The 17,843-nt window shown below is 45.8% G+C and overlaps 3 protein-coding genes across 5 annotated transcripts; all 3 read right to left on the reverse strand.

Moving 5' to 3' along the window:
- Positions 1-1,024: 1,024 nt before the first annotated feature.
- BDCG_02040 lies at positions 1,025-4,781 on the reverse strand. 2 transcript variants are annotated; one of them, XM_045417593.1, is made up of 5 exons: positions 4,183-4,377; positions 3,373-3,983; positions 3,190-3,229; positions 2,795-3,116; positions 1,033-2,703 (listed from the first exon to the last, which is right to left on the reverse strand). In XM_045417593.1, exons 2-5 carry the CDS (start codon positions 3,609-3,611, stop codon positions 1,109-1,111), a joined length of 2,196 nt encoding a protein of 731 aa, XP_045279892.1. In that variant the 5' UTR covers positions 3,612-3,983; positions 4,183-4,377; the 3' UTR covers positions 1,033-1,108. The 2 variants fall into 2 exon arrangements, with proteins under 2 accessions (XP_045279891.1, XP_045279892.1); XM_045417592.1 differs by having other exon boundaries at positions 1,025-2,703; positions 3,373-4,781.
- A 35-nt stretch (positions 4,782-4,816) lies between these two features.
- BDCG_02041 lies at positions 4,817-9,469 on the reverse strand. 2 transcript variants are annotated; one of them, XM_045417594.1, is made up of 6 exons: positions 8,865-9,469; positions 8,529-8,678; positions 8,273-8,372; positions 6,613-8,190; positions 6,394-6,477; positions 4,817-6,268 (listed from the first exon to the last, which is right to left on the reverse strand). In XM_045417594.1, the coding sequence occupies exons 2-6, from the start codon at positions 8,656-8,658 to the stop codon at positions 5,848-5,850; spliced, it is 2,313 nt and encodes a 770-aa protein (XP_045279893.1). In that variant the 5' UTR covers positions 8,659-8,678; positions 8,865-9,469; the 3' UTR covers positions 4,817-5,847. The 2 variants fall into 2 exon arrangements, with proteins under 2 accessions (XP_045279893.1, XP_045279894.1); XM_045417595.1 differs by having other exon boundaries at positions 5,388-6,268; positions 8,529-8,672; positions 8,865-9,425.
- Positions 9,470-14,228: 4,759 nt separating this feature from the next.
- On the reverse strand, positions 14,229-17,836 carry BDCG_02043 (uncharacterized protein). The gene is made up of 4 exons (XM_045417596.1): positions 16,746-17,836; positions 16,474-16,627; positions 16,201-16,337; positions 14,229-15,986 (listed from the first exon to the last, which is right to left on the reverse strand). The coding sequence occupies exons 1-4, from the start codon at positions 16,879-16,881 to the stop codon at positions 15,427-15,429; spliced, it is 987 nt and encodes a 328-aa protein (XP_045274361.1). The 5' UTR covers positions 16,882-17,836; the 3' UTR covers positions 14,229-15,426.
- Positions 17,837-17,843: the final 7 nt, after the last annotated feature.

A 17,843-nucleotide genomic window follows, 5' to 3' on the forward strand; every position in this document is an offset into this window, starting at 1 on the left:
TTGCTCCGAGGATTCCTTTTTGCTTCTTCTGGCGTTGGGATAAGCCATTCTGTCAATTGTTTTTATCAATGAGTGTATACTCATCATTTAATATTCTCAGCACTCTCAATCAATGAAAAGCTGGCTGAAAAAATGTTTGGTACACGCCTACATATACCACCTTTTTCTGAGATTGTAGGCAAACGTTAAATAGTTGATCTTACATGGAATATTTCTCCCACAGCTTTTGATAAGCAAACTCTTGATGGAATTACTCAAACATAATGCTTGAGCCTTAACCTAGGGGCAGAGTGGATGTTTCATTTCATTTGCACTGGCATGGTTTATGTCTCCATGTGGTGTTCACAAAAATATGAGCAAGGTTCTACAATCAAATACCCATTCAGTACCGCATTTATCTATAATATATATACCCTGAACTTAAACAATGAATGTAAAAGATATTCACACCTCACATCACTCACCTTCTTCATCCAGCTTCTTCGCAGCATTTCTCTGGGCTACAGCCAGCTGTACTCTTCGTTCACTTACCTCCACCAAGGTAAATAAATAAATAATACGTCACTCGAAGCCCAATGAGCTTGCTCAAGGCGAAATTTCGCGTTAGCGCTGTCTATTCCTTAGGTAGAGGGGTAGAAATAGCCCTCCTCAGCCCCTATGGGACAGACTAACCTTCCAGCACTTGATTTCTGTTGCATTAAGTACCTCTAGATACCTAGGGAACTAACCAATGCAACAATCAATTCGCTCCCCCCCCCTTTCTCTCTTCCTCTCAGTAAATACCTAGTGACAAGTGCTTATGTGTTTTCCATGAGCTATCCTAACTCATCCTGTCCCATCCCATCCTTCACATCATTTCTTTACTATTCCATGCTCCATGTTAACTAACAGCTAGGCTTATGATATGATTACACAGCACTTTCTACTCTTTGATTTCCCCTCTCCCCTCGCCGTTTGCCATGTAGGGGATTCGGCACTACGGGAAAAAAACAAAAAAAAAAAAAAAAAAAAAAAAAAAAAAAAAAAAAAAATGAGAAAAATGATAACCACTCTGCACTATATAATGTATACAAATCCATACAACATACATAGGAGGGAAAAGTACCACTCACACCACCCCCTCACTCACACAGGCCCCACCACCACCACCACTCCTACCTCCCCTACCCCCCCTCCCCTCCGCCAACCGCTTCGTAACAACCGCCGCCCCAATCGTCGCTAGCCCCCCAAACCTCAACACCCAGCCCACAGAATCATCCGCCGGCTCCCCGCGCGGCTTCTGCAGCGCGCTGAAGATAAGACTGCTCACCAGCGTCGAGAAGATCTGCGGGCAGGAGACGGCCACGTTGTGGATGCCGAGGATCACGCCCGCTTGGTCGGTTGTGTCGTTTTCGTCATCGTCGTCCTCGTCGTCGATGATAGCGTCCTCGTCATCCTCAACGCCGCGATCAGAGCTCCCGGCGTCGTCTTTGTCGTCGTTGCTATTGTCCGTGGTGTTAACGGGACCCGGCGTGGACGTTGATGCAGTGGGCTGACGGGCCAGACTGGAGGCTCCACCAACCCCGCTGTCCACCTCCTCCACGCCCTCTCTACTATTTTCCCCACTGGAACCTCCAGCCGCCCGATGTTCCCTGGGCTCCGCTAAAAACCCCCGATATTCGCTACTACCAGGACTCGCACGATGCAACCGATACTTCCGCCTCCGTTTCTTCGCATCACTCCTCGCCACCTCAGCCGATATAAGCGCAAACGGCGCCCAAAGCGTCAGCGCCCAGGGAATGCCAACGATAGATACGACAACCGTCCCGGCCTGCGGCGTGCTGATGAAAAACGTGCTGAACATACACAGGCTGAAGAGGATGTGGGACATGAGCCAGGCGCGCCGGAGGGTGAAGCCCGGTATCTGCAGGCGGGAGAGGAGGGAGGGAGTTTCTCTATCCGTTCCTCCTTCGAGCGGTTCGCTGAGTTGTGGAGGGGGAGGTGGTGGTGGTTGGGGAATCGCCGCTACGGATGAGGCGGTGATGGACATAGTTGACGCAGATTCTCTGCGCGTACGATACGGGTGCGGCCGGGCGGCTGGGGCCACAGCAGTTTTCCGCGATGGCAAACTTGGTCGATAGGTCGGTACGACAAGGAGCGGCAGTATAATGCTCGCCGCGAACGATATGATCGCGTAGACCAGTAGTGCAAAGGTACCCACCCGCGTAGCCGTCACCCAGGCCTCGTCGATATCCTCAGGCGACAAGTGGGGGTGTTCCTCAAATATAGGATTGACATACAACTGGCCAATATACGTGGTGATATAAAACAGAAACGGGAACCAGCCGATCCACGCGAAGAGCTGGATCTCGCAGACCTTGCGGATCTGCGGCGGCAGGTTGCGAATGGATTGGAAAACCTGCTTGAAGAACGCGACGACGCCAGGGTTATCTGACGATGGTGGCCCTTCCAGGCGCGGATCACGTTCCGTGATGTAGAGGCAGCTAATCAAAAGCGTGATGCCCAGCGACAGCGATGCAATCACACAGAGGACTTGGAATTGCGTCTTTCCAAAAAACGGGAGTATTTTAGGCAGGTCGAGGTAGCCAGAGATATATCCCAGGATATTGCCAATGCCAGTGAGCCGACTTGCCCATGCATTTGCGGATTCCTGCTGATGCGCCGGTGCATTGTCGACTATGAAAGCTCGGATAGCCGCTTGCACTAAAAAAAAAAAGCCCAAGCCAATGTAAGCACGAGACCTTTAACAGTCATGTCCAACGAAAAAGGGAGGGGTGGAGAAACAGAAACTCACCCGTATTAATAGCAAAATCAAGACAATACATCAAAATCGTCGCCACGACTATTGAGGTTACTTTGACCCCCGTGGAGCGGAAGGGAACTCCAAATATGCCCAAGACGCCGCCCACGATCTCACGAGTCCACGCAAGCGCGAGTAGGGATATGATCGTCGCAATCCCGCCCCCGATCATAAACGGCTTTCGTTTCCCCCATGATATTCTGCAGTTATCGCTGCGGATGCCGACGTATGGTTGGACAAGGGTTCCTGTTAAGGGGCCTGCTATCCACACGAATGCCAGGAGGGACTTATCCATCCCAAGTGAGAGTAAGTAGGGCTGTAGACAAAAAATATTAGCTTCTTCGTATCCACGGGGGGAAATATCAGGCAAAAAATTCCCATGCACATACAGATCCACTAGACAACTCCACAGACCAAACAATTTGTAAACTACATCATCAACACCAAAAGTTAGCAATCAATCAATCAATCAACCCAAACCGCAAATAACAAATAAGCAAAACGTCAAAAAAAAAAAAAAAAAAAAAAAAAAAAAAAAAAAAAAAAAAAAAAAAAAAAGAGCAAAATCTTACCCCCCAATACTCAACGTAAGCAAAAAGAGATACAAGCTACTCTTCGACACAGCATCCTTGCAAACTTCCTTCGCGAAATCATCATCATCATCTGCTGCTGCTGCTGCTGCCGCCGCATCACCACCACCGAACAACCCTCCGGAATCATCGGCAATGGCATTGTGTCCCGACGACGCCTGCTCACCCGCACCAAGGAGTGGAGACCGATCCGACTCTCTATCCGGCAATGACGAGCTCATAAGAGGAGGTATGTATATAAAGGGGAGAAAAGACGCTGCGCGAGGGTGTATTCTTTTTCTGCTTCTTCCTTTCTATATCTGCTTTTCCGTGGATGACGCTTGTCGGGTATCATGTACAGTACATCTCCCTTCCTCTCTCTCTCTCTCCTTCCTTTCGTTTCCGCAGCAAAAAAGCCGGGCCGTTCCCCTAGCGGGCCGTGGTATGATATGGATGTATGTATCTACCTCCCCAACACAGTCGAACGTGCACAAAACTATCGTCTCTCCTTTCTTTCTTTCCGCGGGGAGTTTGATTTTGCACCCCTTCGCCCTCTCCGTGCGTTTCTCCGAGAACAGGGGGTGGGTGGTAAGTTAAGAAGTGCGTTTGGTGATCTTTGCCGGGCACAGTACCGTATTTATCTCTATCAGCAGTCGGAAAAAACGGGCAATAAACGGCTCGTGTCCAAGAGGGTAAAAAGAAAAAGAAAGCAAACAAAGCGTAAAGTACAATAAACGTCGGGTAAAATAAATATATATATGTTAATGTTATTCCCTCCTTGTTGTTGAATCCGCCAGACAAGACCAGACTTACGTAGTAACGTAATAAATAGCTAAGTTCAGTTAGCTAGTTTGCGGGCCACATCACATTCTCCTCCCCGCAGCTCCTTTTCCTTCGCCGATAAGAACTCCTAACTAAAATCCTAGCATGCGATGCGATGCGATGTGATGTGATGTGATGTTGGGAAATGAGGGAGGTATATGCGGGAGGGTAAGTTGGAAGAAGAAGGGCAACAGTTAAACCGGCCAAGTTCAGGCCTTGGTCTGTTCTTTCCGGAATAGGAAAGGTCGCTACCAACCTTGGAGCTGTGTAACGACCTCATGTATCGCCGCCTCCGGAAACTCTAAATATCGCAGACACAAGCTTCGTCGTCTGATTCTCCACATGAAACGTTGTCATGGGCAGGCGTGGAAACTTGGAAGCAACAAAAGATTAAAGGAAGACATAATTCATTCAATCACTCTTCAAGAGCTGCAGTTTATTGCATGTATAGAAAAATTAATTGAAAGAAATCAAATGAAGTATGTTATACTTACTTCAAATAAAAATCACAAAAACCAAAGAAATATAAAAGAAGGATAGAGTGTCAAAGAGCATCTAGCAAAATAATAAGTAAAGAGAATCTGTTTCAGAAGAAAAAAAAAAAAAAAAAAAAAAAAAAAAAACTAGAAAGAAAAGGAAAGGAGAGAGACAGAGAATTAAGAAAATCAATTATAATATAAAGTATATAATAAGTATCATAGTAGGTAGCAGCAGTAGCAAATAGCACATAAATAGGAACAGAGACAAAAAAAAGCTCATAATCATAGGCAAAAAGAGAAACATTGGAATAGCAAAAATATAAGAAAAGTCAGATAAGAAAGTAGTAAGAAATATTCAGCAGATGAGTGTAGATGTGAAGATGTGTAGACATGTACCAGTGCAGATGTCCATGCGTTTCAAAAGAGTATCAAATCGGCTCTGAATAATGTCTCTTTGTGTACGCATCAACCAACAACCAGTCAATCAGTCCACAACCTGGGGCTTGTGGGGAGGAGGACGGTAACGAGGGAACTTCTTGTATAGTATGAAAACAAACCCAAAAAATATCTTCCATTCTTCCGAACGAGAGAAACGGAGACAAGACGCAGATCCGGGGGGGGGAGTGACAAGGAAAGCCATGTATATATATGTATGTGTGGGGGTATATATAAAAGGGTCATAAACTAGAAACGCGCAAAAACCAATAAACCAAAACCAAAAAAAATGGCAACAGGAATAGATAGATATATCGGATAAGATAGATGGGGAGGAGCTTGAAGGATTATTCGAAGGGGCGCGGAAGGAAATATATAGATAGGAAGGAGAGACATAAATCAGCAGTGATAACTAGCATAAAACCCGATTCCCTTTCTATAACAGAGCAAAGCATAACCACACAAAGGAAAAGAAAAAGGAAAGAAAGAAAGAAAGGAAAATCCAAGATCAAAAAATATCCATACCAAAATTCATATCCAAAAAGGAGCCAACACCACCTTTCCAAAACCACCATGTCCCGCGATGGGGAGGAGGAAGGAATGGAATCCTCAAAGGAGAAAGAGCAAAAGAGCAGAGTAGCGGAAAGCAAAGCCAAAGCAACGCAACGCAAAAGGGCAAAAACGCAAAGACGTATAAACCCCCAGCAGCCAACCCAGCCCAGCCCAACCAGCAAGCCCTCTTCTAGATATGTTGCTGCAGGAGGTGAGGCGTTATCATCTGCGGCGTGACCATTGTTGGTAAACTAGTTTGCATCACCATAGATGACGGCATGGAAGTTACGTTGGCCATGTTGACCATGCTGGTCGGCATGTAATTATTATTATTGCCGTTGTTTTTGGTGTTATTGTTGTTGCTACCGTTGTTATTATTATTGCTGCTACTATGGTGGTGGTGGTCGGTGTTATTAGTGTTTCTGTTCCTGTTAGTGTGGCTGTTGCTGTGGTTATGGCTGTGGCTGTTCGGGTCTGAAGACGATCGAGGCGACTCAGTATCTCCCAGCGATCCGAACTCCTGTTCCTCGTGTTCTTGTTCGCGATCCTCGTCCGAGTAGTTGTTCACTATCTGCTGCCCGCTCTGCTGTGTTTCATGGGTACGGCGGTGTCTGCAATGGCCGCAACAAGGGCAGTTAGTTAGCGGGGTAGCTCCAGAAGGCACGGTACTATTTTTAGCCAGTCTGGCAGGGAAAGAAAAGAAAAAGAAAAAGAAAAAGAAACAGGTGAAACATACTGGGCAAGATTGTCCGACCGTGAAAAGGCCCTATTGCAGTAAGGGCACGGATAGGGGCGTTCTTGCGTGTGGGTCCTCACGTGTCTAGGCGCCCAGTCAGTCAGTGAAAAAAGCCCAGCGGTTAGAACAAGTTTTAAAGCCCGCAAACATTTGAACCAAACAGAATGCTCCAAATCAAATCCTGCGCGATGCAAAATATTCAAAAATAGCAGCACATACCGTTTCAGATGTTCTAGTCTCTTAAACAACCTGCCACATGACGGGATGGGGCAGGAATGTGATTTCTGAGGATAAGGGCCAAGCTCCATCATTGTCGCACTGCGGGCGCGACGGACGGGACCAGGCCGATCGCCCTTGCCATTGGCTGAGCTCGCGGCAATAGCATTGTCGATTTGGTCACCATTGGGTAACGATGACAACTCATCGTGGGCCTGGATCAGGGATAGAGGGTGCTCGGGGGGACTTTCCTCTAGACTTGGCAGCGGAGTGCCCGTTCGAGATAGTTCGTGCAGCAGATCCTTTTGGTTCACGACCGTAGATGTGTAACTATTGGTTAAACCTGGAGGCGAGTCGTTGTTTGATTCCTCCCCTTCCATAACCGCCGGGACAGACCTGGACATGGAACGGCGAAGCTCACTTGGTCGTGTCACGGAATGGGCATGGGCGTGGGCGTGGGCGTGGGCGTGGGCGTGGGCGTGGGCGTGGGCGTGAGAATGGCCGTGCGACTGAGTAGATTGCCCAGCAGCCGCTGCAATGGCATGGGTGATGCTGGCAGGGATCGACGATCGTCGTCTCCGTTGTTTGTAGGTTGGAGATCCTTCAATGACTGAATATACATTGGTAGTTGGGAATGTGCGAGTTGCGGTAGAAAACTGTGGACCCACAAGATTGGAAGGAGGAAGTTGCATCATTGGAGCGAAGCCTGTCGGGTTCCCAATATCGGGGATGGCGGTATACAAGCCAGTGTCCTCATTGGCAATGTAAGCAGGCTCCTGGCCAAGATGTAGCGAGTGTTGTGGAGGTGTAATTGGTTCAAAGGATATCCCTCTTGCACCATACTCGTCATAGTGCGATGAAACGAACGATGGGGCCGGCGAGTACTCCATAAACGTCGGCATGGATGTATGGCGCTGGTGGATTCTGGAGACAGGGGTGCCGTTTCGATCGTAGCTAAACTGTCCCAGATCCTGTTCGGGTTTGCTCATACCGTTGGTCAACGAGTTATTGGGCATTCCCATGGAATTGTACAAACCCTGGTTGCTGGTGTCCTCTTGAAGAACTGGCATCGATTGGGGTAGTTGCGGTGGTGGCATAGAATCAGTGGCTCTCCCCATAGGGGAGGTAGAGTGAGTGTAGGCCGTGCTGGCGTGGGCAGAGAAAGAAGACGAATTTGCTTGTTGCGCCTTTGTGAGTTGCTCAAAGAGAGACTGTGAGGAATCGAATTCGAACGACAAGGCAGGTTCATTGACTGCCACCGTAGTTGCTTCCTGACCCATCTTTTCCCGCTTCAAATCCCGCTCCAAGGCATCGAGGAAGAGCCGATCGTGAGGTACACTATACCAGTAGAAGACCTTCTGCTTTTTCTGCGTTCGAATACAGTTATTTTTATATAGGAAGTCCAAAAAGGCGCTCTTTGGCTCCTCGAGGGACGCATCGGTGCCGGACTTCAGGTTGCGAAGATCAGAGAAGATGCCCTCTTCGAACTTCTTGGTGTTTTTAACTGGACGGCCAAAGGCCTGGAATCGAAAGGATAAGCATCGCACGATGTCGGTTCCCGAAATATGGAAAAGGTTATTCCTGCGATCGTTCTGTTAGACTCGACTGACCTTCTCCTTCCCCCGCCTCAAACCCTAGTCGTATCACGGGCAAAAAGACATACCATAAAACACACGAAACATAGTCGCCTGTTGGGAGTAAGAATCGTCTGATGAGTTGATCTGGAGCCCAATCGACCGGCGCGGATATAAGGAAGTATTTTACTATAGCCATGAATTAGGGACGGTGGTTTTTTTTTTAGGTGACCATGGCTCTAACGCGCAAGGACAGGGATGGATAATCCGAACGACGTGGCGGTTCAAGGACTTAAATATCGAGCCGACACAAGAAAATGGCGAAAAGGCAGAGAGTAGACTCACAATTATCGACTTGCTGTAGGGCAACCTGTGCATCTCGGGGGAGACTTTGTTGAGCCTCGTTGGAAAGCATGAAGGTTTCTGGCTTTTGCGGTGGTGCCATCGAAGCACCATGCTGCGAATACATGGCCATTTTGCAGATCGAACCTATCTCTTAAAACGCGGAGGGGTTAGTCATATTGCAACGAGAATGCAGTTTTTAAGAAGATAAATGCCAAGATAGAAAAATGCAATGGGAACGAAATTTCGCATCCGCAGGGCTGTGTCTCTCTTCGGGGACAGGTGCAGTAGAAGGGGTGCGAGAGAGCGCGAGAGATAGAGAGAGAGGGGGAAACTAACCGTCTAGGAGACAGTGAAAAACCACACGGAACAACGACGCAATGGGCACCAGCCACGCGAGAGAAGAAAAATGAAAAAGCGAGAAGAGAAACGAATGTTAAAAGGGTTGGAAAAATGGGAGGAGAGATTCCCAGATGGCGGTTGTTGTTGGTGGTGGTGGAGGTGATGTTGTTGTGCGAGGAGCCAGCCTCACTCCGACACTGCCGCGAATCCTGTCGAGAAAAGCAACGAAGAAGAGAGCTGAGAGTCCGGGCCTGCCCTGATCGAACGCTTCTCTATCTCTACTTGCTTCTTTTTATATTTTTTTTAATATCTATTTTTTGGTCGATAAAAAAAGGTGTACTTGGCGCGCTCGACGGGGTTGACAGGGGGTGTGGTGTGATCGAAACGAAGGTAAAAAATAATAATGTGTGATGTTTGGTTTTAAAAAGACATGAAAAAATTAGAAGAAGAAAAGAAGAAGAAAATGGAGAAAAAAAGAAGGCACAAGAGAACGGGATGACGGGAGAAAAAGAGAGAGAAAAAAAAAAAGAGAGAGAGAGAGAGAGAGAGAGAAGAGGAGGACGGCGGGAGGGGAGGAAGGTGGATAATAATAATAATAATAATAAGAAGAAGAATAATAAGAATAAGAATAACAATAATTATGAGAATACTACGGAGTACTTTTGCAGACAGAGCGAGCGCTGTGACGGCGGCAGACGGGATATTATTATTATGGGAGGTGGGAGGGGAGGTGGGATATGGGGGGCGCCGGCAGATAAGGGGAAAAAGAAAGGGCGGCCACGGGCAAGCAGGAAGAAGTAGTAGAAGAAGTAGAAGAAGAAGAAGAAGAGAAGAAGAAGAGGACGGGGGGGGTTGGGCTGCCGCCGGGGACTGAGGGATGGGATGAGGGAATCTTTTGGACAGACAGGACAGACAGCCGGACAAGACACAAACAATACAAGGACAGGACAGGACAGGCAACAGAGAGCGAGAGAGACGAGAGACGAGAGACGAGAGGTAGGGAGAGAGACAGACAGAAGAGACAGACAGAACAGACAGACTGGGGCGGCGACGACGGACAATCCAGTCCAGTCCAGTCCAGTCCAAGGACGAGTTAGCGGCAAGCAATCATAGACGACACTCGGCGGCTGGACACGGGCGGCGCTGGGCACTGGGCACTGGGCACTGGGCACTGGGTAGTGGGCACTGGGTAGTGGGCACTGGGTAGTGGGCACTGGGTAGTGGGCACTGGGTAGTGGGTAGTGTAGTGGGTAAGTGTAGTGGGTAAGTGTAGTGGGTAGTAGTGGGCAGTAGTGGGCAGTGGGCAGCAGCAACAGTGGGGACTTGTGGGGAGTGAGTGGGAGTGAATGATGTTGATGAGTAACTAACTAGTAACTACTACTACTAAGTAGTCGTCGTTGTCGTCGTCGTCGTGGATCGGCTCACTGGCCTCAGTGTCGGGTGGGCTAGTATCTGGACACCGGCGCAAGGAGTACAGGAATCAGGAGCCAGGCCAGGGCCCAGCACTTGGAGTCTTGATAACTACTCCGTAGAGAGAGAAGGAGGGAGAGAAATGTATAAAATAAGCATCATATCATGACAGGATAGTTAGTAATAATTAATATTACTACTTATGTATTATTATTATTTTATTTTATTCATTCTGCCTTTTATTATTAACTAACTTACTACCGGTATGCAAGTGTGGATTGTGTTATTTACCACTGTACATGTACCTGTACCTGTAACTACCTGTACCTGTAGTTACCTGGTAGGTATTACTAATTCTGATTTGGCTGGCAACAACAGGTGAAGCCCCAGCCCAGCCCAGACAAGGGTCTGATGGGCAGTAGAAGAGCAATTATTGATCAATCAATCACGAAGTTGATGTCAGAGAAGAGAATACTTTAAAAAGAACAGGATGAAGATGGAGAAAACTCACCAGTTGACCAGTCATCACAATCACAACTCAGCACCTGCTTCTGAATCTTCTGTACTGTATTACTGACTATTTAACTAGTTAACTTTGATAGGCATATCCAAAAATAGCCATAAGAAAAAGAAAAAAAAAAAGAAAAAAAAATTTATACTTTCATTGGAAGGATTTATTAGCTGCATACATAAAACTCCAGTCAAACTCTGATTTCTTTTTCTGATTCTGTTCCTGGATCTTCTTCTGAACCTAAAAATACTCCGTACAGTAATAATAAGTACATGTAGTTATTGGTCATACTATACTTCCAAGTTCCAATTATTAATGATAAGCAATGAGTCCCCCCCCCTCCAAGATACGTCAGTAGTACGTTTCATCTTAAAAAGGGATCGAGGACCGAGATGTTTTACCCCGGAAAATACGGAGTACGAACTTTTCAGATCTTATCTCTCTGTCAATGATGAACCAACCCCCCCTTCCGCCACTCAACCTGAGAAGAAGGTTCAGAGCGTACTTGTGTGTGTAGATGTCATCGCTGCATCTGACCCCTCCTTCCAACAACATTAGCAACAACCACAACCACCGCCGTACTTAATAATGTTGTGTACCACGCCCAGATCAACGATGGGCAACATGGCCAGCGTCCGTATAATGTATGTACTGTACATATTCATGTACATGTACAATGTACATCCCGTAGCTTATTAACCATCTCTCCCTCTCTCGCCATCCATCCCACCAACCACCAACCAAACCAACCAAACCAACCAACCAACCAAAACACCGCCTCTCTCCCAGACAAAAAAAAGAGGAAAAGAAAAAGAAAAAGAAAAAGAGAAAGAAAAAGAAAAAGAAAAAGAGAAAAAAGAAAGGGAAAAAAAAGAAAGAAAGAAAGAAGAATGAGCAAAAAGTGTATGACTTCATCAGCCAGAAAAAGATGCATTACAGCATGCAGCAAGGCAAAGCAAGGCCATTATTATTATTTTCACGGAGACGAGTCAAATCACATCATTTTTTTTTGCAGGAGGGGAGTTGCATGCCATTCCATCATTATTGTTATTATTATTATTATTATTAATATTAGTGTCCCTCCCCAATCGCGAATAATTTAATAACTATCAACTACGTCAAGTGTTACTGCCTCTCCTGAACTCTCTCTTTCTCTTCTCTCTCTCTCTCTCTCTGCCCAACATTAATATTAGCTTCTTCTGGTTCCACTCGGCGCTGCAAATCAAACAATTGGCATCTGGACTAGGCCGGGTTTCTTGTTATACTCAGTGGGAAAGGTTGATTGGTTGAATGAAATTTGGACTTTTCTTTCTTGGAGGCCAGATATTGGATGAATGGATGGATGCCTTGTGAAAATTGTTCTGATGTTCTGAGGGTGTTTGGGCAGAGATGAGTAGGCATTATTTATGTAACTATCTATGTGCGTGTGTGGCTGGTAAAAAAAAAAAAGAGAGAGATACCTAATCACTCTGGTGAAGATGATGGTTTGCTTTACGCTCAGACGTAGTTATACACCATTTCTTCGCCAGTTTTTTACAAGTGGGATATCTTGATTGACTTCTGTTATGTGGTACATAACAAAAGTACCTGTAGCTGGCTGATAGGCAAAAAAATGAATATTTATAAAAAAATTGAAAAAGAGTAACCTTTTTGAAAATCTCAAAATCTCACACTAGAACACATGTAAAATGAACGTACAGAGTCCAGAGTACATTACAGAGTAACTACACATCGAAATCAAATCAAATCGATAAATTAATACAGGCTACAGAGTACACACTCAATAAAAAGCCCAGAAACCCCCCCTTCCCCCTCTCTTGATTCGAAAACGTCAAAGAAGATGGATGAGACAGCCATCAAGCTATGCACAACTTTTTTTTTAGAGCAGTTTCGAAATCCAAAACTAGCACGTGGGAAAAAAAAAAGGCAAAGAAAAAAAGCAAAAGCAAAAGCTCTGAAACAGCACGCTCACTTCCTGGTCTGGGGGTTAGACCAAGGTTAGATAGATAGAGCGCGGTTTTTTGAACTTGGGATGATGATGATGAATGATGATGGTGATTGATGAGCTCGGTTCACTGCTACTACTGAGCCCAGCCCAGCCCAGTCCAAGTCCATTTCAACCCCCCTTCCCGGGTTGCGTTTGTCTGAGCTTGAATTGGGTTGCTCTTGGCTAGGATGTTAGAGCGGTGGGTAACTGAACGACTTATTATTATACGCTGCATATGTGTGAGAGAGCAAGTGTAACGGTATGCCCCCGGGGCGCCCCGGGGGCCAGGAACAGGCAAGCTAGCCCCCACCACTAACTATAAAAGGATGGGTGCCGGGGCGCGGCTGGCAAGGTCTTTTTGGCCTAGGTAGTACGCTATAAGTGATGATCAGCTAGGTGCGGTTGGGAGCTGTTGAGCTGATGAATAAACTATGTCTAGTGACGGCCGAGAGACTTTGAGTTGAAGTTTATGTACAGTTTTAATGTATCAATCAAAGATGTTTAAAAACTAGAGAGGTGTACAAATTAATGAAGTGAAACCTGGACAGAAACTGGGAAAAGAAAAAGAAAAAGAAAAGAAAAAGAAAAGAAAAGAAAAGAAAAGAAAAGAAAAGAAAGCAGCTCTTTTTTTGTCAGTTAGCTAAGTTATCAGTGTTTGAGATTTAAGCTTGATGCTACTAATAATTGCTCTTTTCATCCCCCTCTTCATTCTGTAGTCTCTCTCTCTAATAAATTCTCTTGTAGTGCCTTTTTTTCCCCACTGTTTCACCTGTGTCTCAGGTTTTCATGGCTGACTGACTGACAGGTTCGCAATAATGCATGTACATGTACTCCGTACATTACATACATGTACCTGTACATGTACATGTAAAGATGTTTCCCTTCTCCCATCTTCCCGTGATCATTACCCTATCACTATCACTAGGTATCATTTAGCCTACAGTAATAGTGGTAACTACAGAGTTATGTACGGAGCAGACACGGGCAAAAACGCAGCATCAATCTTAAAAAGTGTAGATCATGTTCTGCTGTCTCTTTCTCTTCTCACTAATGATATTCTTCATCGTTCAAGCTAATCATATCAAGAGAAGAAATAATAAAGTAAAGTGAAGCAAGATTCACCACTGATTAAAAACATTCTGATTAGCTTTCTGAGAGTCTGAGAGTCTAGAGCTTGACCTTTTTTTTTATTTTTATTTTTTATTTTTTTTATTTTTTTTAATGACTTTGAACAGATTCTTTCTCATTTTTACTTTCAAAAAAAGATGTATGTATGTGGATAAACACTCAGATCCGGTTTTAAATCAATTCTCTGGAGCTGGAAAGTAGTTGGTTATGAAAGAAGACCTATTCTGTTTCTACATCAGTTCAATTTCAAACTAATAAACCAGCATGCTTTTATACAAAAAAAAAAAAAAAAAAAAAAAAAAAAAAAAAAAAAAAAAGTTCAGTCTCAGATGTCTCTTGACAATATAATAGAATTAGAATGGAATCAACTCTGGCACTGATACAGACCGCTTAAGAGTTCTAAGATGAATGATTCATAGCCATTTTACAGAAATGAGAGGATGAGAACACCTCTCTCACTCTCGGCGTATACATGTTTATACGTTCAGATTATTTATAAAAAAGTAAGTAGGTGTGTGGGAACTCCTCACTGCAGCGTACAGAGCAGCGTAGAAGTTCTGCTGTTGTAAGTTAACTATGTCTGATTCCTCTTACGCGTAGTATAAGAAAAATGAGTGTTCGCCAATCTTCTCTCTGTATATATATATACCTAGGCATATAGGTATATACATAAACAAGCTCATGTATACGCGGAAGGAGTGGTCGCAGGGGCCAAAAGGGAGAGGAAGAATAGAAGGGGGAGGGGGGACAGAGCGGAAGAAGAGAGGAAGGATGGATGGATGGAGAGAGGTGGTGCGGAAGTTCTGCAACGCTCACGGCTAGATTTTAATGGAAACCATGTTTATCTTCTCAATTGAAAATTTTATGTTCGAAGATGGTGATATCCAGTGTGAGTAGAGAGAGAGAGAGAGAGAGGGAGGATGAAAGACAGGATTGAATCGAGAGTTGTTTTGATAACTGTGATGTTGACTGAGGGAATGAGAGGTTTTTGGAGGTTGGAAATGAGTGGTGGTGACTTATTATGCAGAGAAGGTTTGATGGCAATTGAATTTGAGTAGAATGGAGAATGGTGAGTGTGGAACATGGAGAGGCATCTTTTATTAAAATCAGATGGGTATATATAGTTGATTAAAGAGGGAGATGAAGGGTAGGGAGAAACAAAAGTGAAAGGGGGGAAAGGGAGGGGAAATCAAGAAAGAAAGGGGGAGAGGTAAAATGACGACATATCTCATAACAGATGACGAGAAAATAAAAATATATAGACTCAAAGTGCGAAAAATGTATAAGCCCATTGATAGTTTTTTATCAATCTATTGACCGCACATTCACTAGCAACTCTCATCCATCCCCATCCTAAACCAGGTCGAGGATGGGTTTATTCATTCCCGTTTCCTCTTTTTTGAGAAGGGCACCAAATACGTCCTCCCTGCCATGAAGTATGATATCCCGTGACGGCCGCATATACGTCGATAAAACTAGTACGTATATACCTTTGAACGGAACACAAAATAGGAGCGACTCACTCAACTAGGATTCGTCGGCATCTCATACGTAACATTCTGATTCCGACTCGCATTCATCTCAGCCGGAGGACCACCATGGCCACCATAGCCACCATAGCCACCATAGCCAGGATCCTTCGCCGCACCCAGCAATTCATGAACGTCGTGCGGGTTTCCTCCATCGCCACCAGCAGCATATCCATAATACCCCTGCGCTTTCGGTTGACCTGCACCACCGCCTGTATGGAGGCTCTGCAATTCGGCCCGCCCCTGCGTGTTGTCTAATTCAGCTGCGCGCGGGAGCGCCTTGGCGCCATTTTTCTGTTTCCGGCGGTAGAAGAAGTAGGCCAGGGCGAGGATGCTGACACCCACGACGGCGCCGGCGGCGACGCCGCCTATCAAGGCTCCGTTGGATCGGGATTTCTCTGGGGCAGGTGTTGGTGGTGTCGACGGTCGCGGGTCTGACTCCTGTGGGTTGTTGCTTGGTAAGTTTGGGGGTTGTGAGGTTTGCGATGGTGAGGTTTGCGGTGGTGAGGTTTGCGGTGGTGAGGTTTGCGGTGGTGGTGTTATGGTTGACGAATCTTTGAATAAAGCGATTGTAAGTGGTTTGATTGATAGTTTTAAGGTTTGCTGAAGGTTCCCTTTTCACGTTTTCTTCCTTCCTTTGCTTTTTCTTCCGTTTCATTTTCGGCAAGGGAGGTTTTATTTTATTTACAGTTAAACAATGGGAATCCAGGGAGCAATTGGGATTCAAAAAGGAGCGGAGAATGATATATTAGAAAGCAATGAACTTACCAGTAGCTTCAGCAGGGAGTTTGCGGTAGACTGTATATGCACTCCAATTTTCCCAACAGAAAATGTTCGTCGCAGACGGTGAGCCGCCGGGTGAAGTTTCGTAGACTGTCATGGTTGCGCAGGATTGCCGCTCCGGACTTTTTTTTCCCCAATTTGTCAGATATAAGTTGATAACAACTGTCTTGTCCGTAACCCGTCGAGGGGTAGGTGGGCTCCTTTCCCCTTCAATTTTGCCTTCATTCATTTTCTTGGAGTGCGGCACGAGGCACGTACCAGGTATATCCACCGCCGTTGTCAAATGAAACTGATGCATCTTCGCATTTAGTAGGCATCGGACATCTTGTGGTCAGCGTGGTCGCGCAGCAGTTGGCATATGTTCCAGAAGTTATCCATGACGTGTGAGAATCGCGACATGTTATCGATTCGACTATGGGTTTTTTTTCAAAGCAAAGGTTTGTGTTAGCAAACACCGGGTCAACCCAAAGAGCAATCCCATCCACAAAACATCTGTTCTGTCATAATTCCATAATTCACATGTCACGAACCTGCAGTAGATCCGTTTGTTGCATATATATAGTATCCATTGAACCAACTTGGCAGCTGCTCAGCGACCGAGAAATTTTCATTTAATAAAGCAAAGATGGCCAATGCCTTGACCAGTGTGGTTCGCGTCACCGCCATCGAGCGGCGGGTTGATGAAGTAAAGTATAGAGCCAGTAGTTGAAGTCGGACTTGGGGTCAAACACAGAAATTTGAGAGCGCCGACGTTGCATCAACAGCCGGGCAGCCCGAGCCGCAAAGTTTCGAGGATTTAAGCTGATGTTGTGTGTGTATTTTCCCCGACGAGATATGGAGGAATAAAGAAGAGGTGTGAGAAAGGTCGGGACGACGAGAATTAGTGTAGCCAGGTCAGCTCAGGGCCAACAGTGCCAGCATTATTATTTTTCCTCTCTGGCTTTCCCTTCCAATGTCCAATGCCACTCTACTACCCTTGTGCCCTTGTGCTATTCATGGAACTTCATGGAGTCCGTCTCCTCCGCCCCCCCCAGCTTGTTGTGGCACTACAGGTGCACACATCAACGCTAGCAACAAATAAGAGGCCGCTCACCCAACCATCCCTGAGTCAATGCGCCAGATTCATAGGGGGTGAAGAAGGGGGGCTGAATTATTATTATTGCTCAGGTCAGGCTCATAAAACCATTTGGTTTGGTGATACGTGCGTAGCCCGCCAGGCATAAATTCCCATGAGTGCTACCGGGAGGCAAGCACTCTGTACTGTTCACCATGAACATGAAAAGGGTTGCAAACTTTTCCTTACGCAGCGTACAGCGTATGCATGCAAGAGCGTAGCGTAGCGTAGGGTTGAATGTTGAATACTATGTATGTCATGTCCATAGTCCAATAATTATTAATGATCCGCTCGATGCAACTTGCTGGCTGCAACTTTGGGCGTTGAAGATCGTTGTTGGGCGGGATGTTGAGCCAATGGGGAGTTGTGCAGACCGAGCCCCTTGGATGGCCAGTCATGTGATACCAAGCTTGGTCACATGGAGCAGTAGAGCAACCAATAATATGGGGCGCTGATTCGGGTCGGGGTTCATCATTCATTCATTGCCTTCATTTCATTGCCTGCTGCTTTACCC

The sequence above is a fragment of the Blastomyces dermatitidis genome, assembly GCF_000003525.1.
Source record: "Blastomyces dermatitidis ER-3 genomic scaffold supercont1.2, whole genome shotgun sequence".
NCBI classification, from domain to species: Eukaryota; Fungi; Ascomycota; class Eurotiomycetes; order Onygenales; family Ajellomycetaceae; genus Blastomyces; species Blastomyces dermatitidis.